At 32.4% G+C, this 9,730-nt stretch overlaps 1 protein-coding gene across 1 annotated transcript; it reads left to right on the forward strand.

The window, feature by feature from the left end:
- Positions 1 to 6,903: 6,903 nt before the first annotated feature.
- LOC143532643 (1-aminocyclopropane-1-carboxylate synthase-like) lies at positions 6,904 to 9,515 on the forward strand. Its single transcript, XM_077027640.1, has 2 exons — positions 6,904 to 7,637; positions 8,323 to 9,515. The coding sequence occupies exons 1-2, from the start codon at positions 7,174 to 7,176 to the stop codon at positions 9,320 to 9,322; spliced, it is 1,464 nt and encodes a 487-aa protein (XP_076883755.1). The 5' UTR covers positions 6,904 to 7,173; the 3' UTR covers positions 9,323 to 9,515.
- Positions 9,516 to 9,730: the final 215 nt, after the last annotated feature.

A 9,730-nucleotide genomic window follows, 5' to 3' on the forward strand; every position in this document is an offset into this window, starting at 1 on the left:
CATAGTATTTGAGACTGATCTGCAGTCACTGAAGAAATGTTTTGGGGACTGAAATGACGTAGTACCAGAGGGCAATATGGGGATTGAATTTTTATGTATCGGAGACTGACTGTTAGTCTCTGTTGGCGTAATACAACAAGGACTGAATTTTAGTTACCAAAACCACTATCTAGGACTAAGCATCTGTTACTGGCTGGGGACTGACAAATCAGTCCCCGATGGCCATTAGGTACTGATTGAATAGTATCAAAGACTAATTTTTCAGTCCCAAATAGCAATCATTTTTGTTGTGTATATATAGAAAGAAATTTTAATATATGAATAAATTATACTCGTGTACGATAAAAATTCAAGAAACAAAAGGTAATTATAAAAATAAATGAGTTCTTAATATTTTCTAATTATAATAATTTAATTAGTTATATTAATTAAATATATAAGTATTATGGTTTATTAGTTATATTAATTGAAGAATAGAATAATTAATAGTTTCTTTATTTAGCTTTAAGCATTTAAATCTTAAAATAAAACTAGTGGTCCATATTTATTTTTTACATTTCTTATAATAATATCATTTCTCTCTTGAACCATCCCCTATATATATATATATATATATATATATATATATATAATTTGAAGATACAATTTTTTTAAAATTTTTTAGCATATTTTGTGACATTCTTACATTCATCCACGTGTCGATATAAATTATTTTTTTAAACATAATGTACAAATAGTAAAATGCAAATGTAAAATGTTATAAACATTACCTCACTTTTTTTAAAGTGATGTTGCTTATCTTTTTATTATTCTAATATAATATAATATAATACTTTAAAAAAGTCCTAATACACTACTGATGTGACTTACTTATTTTTATATACCTTTCGTTACAAGTTTTGTTCAAAATTGTACTGGTCAAATATTTTTGATTTGTATACTCGTCCATACAACTTTGGTAGTGGTACTAATATTTATTTTTATGGTTTTCAATATAATTTATTTTTTATTGAAACAGGGTTTTGTATTCGGAATAATATATTTTTCTACATGGTAACTTATAGTGAATGTCGGTACCAATAACAAACCGTACTGATACTGCCCCACCAATATCAATACCACATCAATTCTGATCGAAGAACATTGACGTCGATATATATCAGTATTATCCGAGCCTTTATTCATATTAGTTTTTACAACTTTTATATTTTTTTTCAATGTAAAACATATATTAGTGTTTTTTTTAGCATATCACAAATTTACCTTTTTAGGTTTTGTCTTTCGGTTGTCATACCGAGTACTGACGTTTTATCGACAACATAACAAGTCAAATCAATACTGAACAACTTTTCATCGCAATGTGTGCTGATAAATCTACTTGTTACTTTTAAAACCAGGAGCATCATTAAATGTTTTACGGTTTTACCCATCAATACAGTGTACATGAACCAAATATTACGACTTTTAGGGAAAAGAATATGTTCTCTCTCTGAAAATATCTTATATTATGAATAAAGTGCATACAAAAAGGCAAATTGTTTTTTCCTAATAATTTCCATATCCACCTCTACACGTTATGTAATTATTTGTAGAAATATTTTGCAACTTTTATAATAAAATGAAAGTTTGGACCAATCACTTTGTTTATTATGAAAAATAATATTATATACCTTTATACACCAATATATATTGTATTGAGAACATAAGTATCCTCAAATCAATAACCTTGAAAATAAACAAAAAAAAAGTATGCATGTGTACTAGATTAACAGTAATCACATATATGGATGACGAATCTACAACTCATATTATACCATTCATATTTGCCTATTTGGGTGTATTATTTCATTGATAAACTTCATTTTCAGAAATGATAAAAGATGTCGTTTTTATATAAGTAACAAAAAGAGTACGCTTTAAGGGATAACGAAGTGATACATTCTTGCTAGAGTTCTTATGTACGAATCTTGTTAACATTAGTTTCTTAATATTATCTCTTGAAGATCACATACCCAATACATATGTCAATTTAAGATTCTCCTTATGTCATTTGTTAACAAAATGTAGATACGTCCCGGGAGTTTTACCGTTACGAGTTCTCTAGTTAAAAGAAAGAAACCATTCTACTAATTTTGTTGAATAATATTACTAAAGCTTGCTTGGTAGAAGTATAAATAAATATGATCATTGAATTTGTTTCAACAGCATATGCATATGATTCATCAAATGATTGTCAAGAGAATGGATAGAAATATATAATATTTTTAATTTGGATCAACTTGCCTATACGAGTACAAGTTGATTAATATTTAGGCTATGGTCCATGCTTGGTTTTTTCTTTAATCGGTCTTCATATCTATAACAGACTAGCCTAGTGGTAAGGTTTTGTTTAAAAGTGTTTTATCTAGATTTTATATAGTTCACGCAAAGTTTCATTTAAATTCATTTTTTATTTATAACAAAAAAAAAACAAATAAATAAAAAAAACAAAAAAGCTATTCGTAGGGTATCGTGAAAGTGTGATACTGACAAACTTTACTATCGAAGATAGATAAACTACTATAGATGAGACCCCTGACTTAAAAAAACTTTATTTATGTGAACGCTATAGAGTATAGAGGATAGTACGTAATATACATATCATAAAATGTAGTTAAAAGAATCGTAGTAAACATACAAAAACACTAATTGTAGAAGTTGTGAACCGTATAGCTAACATAAAATGTAGCCATGAGAAAACTACAAGGATATGACTCGTAATGTGATTACATCGTTGGACATAATTATAAGTAACACCACCAAAAGTGGTTTATTTAGGGATATCTCAACTTTAACTCATTGGTCGGCGATAACCGCTACTTAAGAAATGTATCAGGGCAGACCAGACTTTCAACTCATATTCTTCCATCGAACTCGATCTTTTCCAACAGAGTCAACCACCGTTTGTGTTTTATGACGCTGATGATGATGTGGTTGATGACGTGGCTAATATAGAAACCCAGTCTAATATATAAAGAAGCTTAATGAACACATTAAAAAGTTAGTAACTTGCTGAGATGAATCATGAACTAAACTTGGTGCTCCTTGTGTGCCTCTCCATGAAAAAATGGAAATCTGTCTCGATCCGCATATTTATTACGTACACGAAATAATAGATTAAGTGAAAGGACAAGGGGCCCCAAGATTGCCACAAAACTAGAGCTATACACTATGGAGTTCACAACTGATCATGGAGAAGAGATTCGCCATTTAGCCAACTAAGTTTAATGTTGTTTGTGTTGGCAAGGGCTTTTATATTTGGTTTATACAAGCGATGGACCGAGATATTGTACGTGTTGTGTGTTTGGATGGTCCGCGTTATGAGATCTATAATAAGGGGTACTGTATGTCATAACCAAATGTTCACTAGCGATCATTTAGATATCAAACCCAAACACGATAAGAGGAATCTATGGATGCAATACAATAAAGTAAGGAGGCATTCCATTTTTTTGAGACCGATTAATTATTTCCCACGTACCATATATGATTTATATTTTATAATTTCTGATTCCACACTAAAGCGTGGCATGGGGGTAGGTTGTGATTTGTGACGGTGAGCCAACATTAGGAGCTAGGTAGGAGGAACTAAGAATAAGGGTACAAATAAATAGGAGTACGAGTATGAAAAGGGCATCATACGGTTTTAATTGTTTAGGAAGTTCAACTTGTTTTTCTCATGTCATTGTCCATATTAGCTGTGAAATACTTAAATATGAAGTTGTCAATTCAGCTTTTAAAATATGTTACCAAATAATTGTTTAAAATAATCAGCTAATTGCTTACAAAACATTACATTTCTTTCTCATGATTAACTAAATAATATTATTTTATATTTTTATCATTACGGTTTTCTATCTGCTCTACTAACAACTAATTCAACAAATCTTAAAAAATAAATAAGGAAAAACAAAGTTTTCTTAAATTTAAAAAAAATCACTACATTTCTCTCCACACCCTATAATTTACACTCACAACCACTCAAAATCTCATCATATAATTTACAAACTGTCCTCACATAAATATAAAAGGATGAGTTAGGAATGCTCTTATAATGATTAAATGTATAAGGGCATATGAGGGTGGATCCCCTAAAAATTGAAGTTTTGCCTAAGTTGCTTGATAAGTATTATGGAGATGACATGTGACACTCCTCTTAATTAGATTAAGGGTGATTTTGTGATCGAGTTTTTTATAAAGAGTGCTTGATATTGTGATGCAATTTAAAATTAAAAAACAAACAAATACCGTATGAAAAGCAATTTTGAGTTTTTTATTTAAGTTATTGGGAAAAAAAAGGATAATAATTTTTTTTTCATTATTGAGTTTTTTTTATTAAAAGAAAAGAAAAAGAATGAAAAGAAAATTTAGACATTTTTTTCTTCAAAACTTTCCTGCCAAATATGGTATGATTGTGAAGGAAAGTTTATAGCTTATTACAATATTACTAATTTATCTTATCTCTATTCTTTTTTCCATGTTGCTATGATGACATAATTGTAAAGTTACAACTTTTTTCCTATTATTTCCTTCCGATCTAACTCAAGAATGTAATTAAAACTTTCTTTTCTTTTGTTTTATTTTAAGTCGAGAATTCTTTTTTAAGTACATAATTTCTTTTCTTTTCTTCCTATATTCAATTTTATTATTTCCTTTTTTTATATTTTAAACCGGAGAATGCAATGTAAAAGAAACCGGAAGAATTTGAAAAAAAAATCAACAAAAATGGATACCCCCAAAGTACATCCACTTCCCTCTTTTTACTTGTACTTTTGTCAACAAAAATTAAAAGGCCAAGATGTCTTGCTAACCTATTTAGTCAAAACGTCATTTTTATTTGTTCATTTCGCTATCCATATCCCTATCCACATAGTTTAATTAAACACTATTTTTCAAAATTTATCTCTTAAGTTAAAAAAAAACACGCATGCCTTATGTTTTATCTCTATCTCTATTGAAATAATATTTATTTTTTTATTTTTTAGTTTTTTTTATTTATACTCATTCAAATATCAAATAATGAATTTGACGATGAATAGTAGCCCCCATATGAGGGACTACTTTACTTTTCCTTAAGAATTTGAGACGGGTAATGAATTTCTTTCGCTTTTTTTTTGGAACAAGCAACTAAAATTATATTATAAACAAGAAAACAAAGGCTAACAAGTAGTTAGCCCTTGAAAGTACATCCCCGATTTAAAAGCCTCCAAAAAAACATTCCACACAAAATTTACCCACCCATCTTATTACCGAAACCAAGTTTCCTTCCATCCTTCCAAGAAATAGAAGAACATTTCAACCGATTTCAAACCCATGAAAAACTTAAGAGCTGTAACATTTTCAAGTACTTTAGCGAGTTAAGATGTTTTTGATGTAACACCAAATCCTTTTGGGGCCTCCAAACACTCCACGAAATTGTAAGTGTGATATCATTAATTACCTTGCCAATGTATTTGACACCTTCAAGAACTTGTGTACCTCTAATTAAAACGTACTTAATATCAAAATTATTGACTGATGGGATATTACACATTGTGAGATAATATGCCATATAGAGTGAGACAAATGACAAGATGCAACAATTGTTTATTTGTTTCACCTTAGTTATTACAAACTTACACATCGCCGATTTGACGTTTATATTTCTTTTTGCTAGCAATATTAAAGTTGGTAATCTGTCTAAGTTAGATCGCCATAAGAGGAACACCACCGTCATTGGCATCCAATCCTTCCAATTGAATGCATAATTCGTCAATTATCAAACTAAAAATTGTAACAGAATTTTTAATAATCTAATCGTAAATACCTCATCAGCATCCCGCAACTACGACCATCTATCCTCAATTCCTCACCTGACGCAAAAGACAAACAAAATCAACATCGACAACTTATCCAATTCCACAATCTTATCTGACATCGGAACTCTAGACCAGACTCACCGGCCTAGGATACCATTGAGCTTAACTAGTGGCGGATCTATTAAGACTCTAAGGGTAACTCGTGCTACCCCTCAGCTTTATCAGCGAAGTGCAAATATTTGAGTTTTTTTTAGCATTTTTATGTATATTATATTTAGAAACTAATAATATAAACTAGATTTACTAGAGTGGTTAGTCTGCATGACTTTAAATATTGGGTATTTTTCTACGTGAGTTCTAACTTTGCTGTTAGCATTTTATTTTTTCCAAACTCTAACAACATTAGCTATAAATTGTTTGCTAAATTTAAATGACCTTATGTTCAAAAGTTTTTTTTTTGTATACCCCTCTATCTCTTTTCTAGATACGCACTGAGCTTAACAAAGCCCGATTCGCAATAGAACATAACTTAGATCTTTTCAGAGCATACACAAACAGTAAAATAGTTTAGACACGTGTTGGAGTGATTGCTTTAATAATTTTCCTGAAATTTGAGTACGAGGATGGATAAATGAAACGGGAATGCTCTAAAAACAAAATTTGAATTTGGGTAATACTTATTAAATGTGATTGATATATTATCATGAAACTCCACAAAACTTGTACATTAATTAAAATAAAAATGTTCTATCTCGTATTTGTGCATCTAGAAGGTTTTGCTTTCTATTGTCCATGCACATTAGCTAGGATAATATTAGAACTTGAACCCTATTGTCCATGTAAATTAGTTTGGATAATATCAAAACTTGTACCCTATTCTTCCACATAGTGTTAATATTTTAATTGGTATTGTCGAAAACAGGATGTGATGGATAAGCATCCTACTGATTTTAAAGATATAATAAATACTCATATTAAGCTAATTGTCCCAAAACTCATTGCATTATTTGTATTTTATACAAATAATTATAAAAATCAACCACTTCTTGTTTCTAAAGGAAGGAACAAAGGGAAATGACAACCGTTGTAGCCCCGAACTTAAAAATATAACCAAAATGGCCCCTCAACTTACAGGAAACTTCATGCATGTTAAGCAGTCTATTTTCTTCACCTCACTTCGTTCCCCACACACACCACACACACACACACAATACACACACACACCGTCACCTTCCATTATATATAGTACCCTACACCACTTCATATAGCCATCAAGCTAAACTCTTAATTATTACCTCTAAAACAACCTCCATCTCCCTCTTAACTTCACTTAGAAATGGAGGTTGGCTTGAACAACACCCAAAAGTTGTTATCCAAGATCGCAACCAACGACGGCCACGGCGAAAACTCGCCTTATTTTGATGGCTGGAAGGCCTATGACACCAACCCATACCATCCCCAAACCAACCCATCCGGGGTCATTCAAATGGGTTTGGCCGAGAACCAGCTTTGTTTCGATTTGATCCAAGAGTGGATCATGAACCACCCTGAAGCCTCCGTATGCACACCACAAGGTGGCTTTGATTTCAAGGAGACTGCCCTTTTTCAAGACTATCATGGGCTGCCGCAATTCAGAGCCGCGATTGCTAACTTCATGAGCCGAGTTAGAGGAAGCCGTGTGAAATTCGATCCTGACCGGATTGTGATGAGCGGTGGAGCCACGGGAGCTCATGAGACTGTGGCCTTTTGCTTGGCTAACCCTGGTGAAGCCTTCTTGGTGCCCACCCCTTACTATCCAGGGTATGCATATATTCTTTTGCCTCAACTTTTTTTAAACACCTTTTACTATCAATTAAGTAAATCATTCTATTTTATTAAAAGAAAAGAAAATTTACAATATAAGGGTTTAATTAAGAAATCTTGATTAACTACAACAATCAAATTATTGTATAATTATAGAACATGATTTACAATTAATGATGTCACTTTCATGTATGATAAAATGCTCATGATGATCAGAAAAGATGAAACAAGTCAAGCTAGCATTTATATTTTATTATTACAACTGTTTTATAAAACTCCGAGTCAAGAATTATTTATTTTATAACCAGACACTTGACCCCATTCTGGACCGACCTTTAGACTAAACTATTAAGCTTTTATACAATTTAATATTGTGTAGATTTTTTTAATGACTAGAACAAATTTATAATGTTTTTATGTTTTTAATAGTTGAAAACTCAAGGTCAACTATAATCCATTTTCAGCATAACTTAGAAGTTTTAGGTGAAATTAAATACTTAACTTTTTTCTTACCAACAAAAGCAACTTCATTAAAAAAATGAGTTTTATGAGCATTTAGCAAGAAGCTGAGAAAACTACACAATCAACAAACCTATTTATGTAAAGTTTATTTTTTATAAGAGTATTTGTTTAATTACTTATCTCTTTACTTACCATAATTTGTGTGTTCAATACTTCTTAGATTTGATCGCGATTTGAAATGGCGAACCGGAGTCCAGCTTCTACCTGTTGTCTGTGAAAGCTCTAACAACTTCAAGGTCACTCTTGAGGCCCTTGAAGAAGCTTACGACAAAGCAAAAGAATCAAACATCAAAGTCAAAGGCTTACTTATAACAAACCCATCAAACCCTTTGGGTACGTTCTTCGACAAGGATACCTTAAAAACCCTAGTCAGTTTCATCAATGAGAAAAACATCCACCTTGTTTGTGATGAAATTTATGCGGGCACGGTGACTGACGGCAACGAATTCGTGAGCATAGCTGAAATCCTTCAAGAGTTCCCCACAATATGCGATCACAATCTAGTCCATATTGTTTATAGTCTTTCTAAAGACATGGGATTTCCTGGATTCAGGGTTGGCATAATCTATTCCTATAATGATACGGTCGTGAACATCGCACGCAAAATGTCGAGTTTTGGGCTTGTTTCAACACAAACGCAGCACCTGGTTGCATCGATGCTGTCTCAGAATGGTTTTGTTGATAACTTTATCCGTGAGAGTCGGACCAGGCTAGCGAACCGACACGACTTGTTCACTAGAGAGCTAGCTCAAGTTGGAATAGGTAGTTTGGAGAGCAACGCGGGGCTTTTCTTCTGGATGGACTTACGTCGCTTCTTGAAAGAACCAACTTTCGAAGCAGAAATGACGTTTTGGCGAATTATAATAAATGAAATCAAGCTAAACGTATCACCAGGCTCGTCTTTCCATTGCAATGAACCGGGTTGGTTTCGTGTTTGTTTTGCCAACATGGATGACGCTACCGTCATGGTTGCATTAGAAAGGATCAAATCATTTGTTCACGAAACTATGATGCTCGAGGTCAAGACCAAAGCCATGGCGAAGACCAAGAAACAATGCTGGCAAAGAAACCTTCAACTCAAGTTGTCTTCTCGCAGGCTCGAAGACATCATGTCACCTCACTCCCCGCTCAACTCACCCATGCTTCGAGCACAAAACTAGACGAATGGATGATTTTATTCTTTATGCATGTATACAATAACGTTTGCAAGCCTTTTTCGTAAGAAAAGGGTGGGTGTTACAAGTGCAACTATGTAGCGTGTGATGATCTTCTTGTAATTTTTTTATGCAACTTACAAATAAAGTTTGATGCATTTCAATTTAAGTGAAATAATAAAGGTACTGCCGTATTGGTAATGAGGTGTATGGCAAAATGATCATAACATTAATGTGTAAGGGTGTGGAAGCCTAACCCAATACCAACCGACTCACTTTCACTATCTCCAATTCTGTTCGGTTTTAGGAAGCCAAACGTGGGTACCCAATATGCGAAGCCGAACCATTGGCGGCAATGTTGCCAATATTACCCTAGTTACTCGAAACCCTTACCCGATGAACATTCCGACACCC

Source organism: Bidens hawaiensis, unplaced genomic scaffold, assembly GCF_021521415.1.
Source record: "Bidens hawaiensis isolate Kalapana, Puna unplaced genomic scaffold, B.hawaiensis_p1.1 tig00009539_1, whole genome shotgun sequence".
In the NCBI taxonomy this organism is placed as follows: Eukaryota; Viridiplantae; Streptophyta; class Magnoliopsida; order Asterales; family Asteraceae; genus Bidens; species Bidens hawaiensis.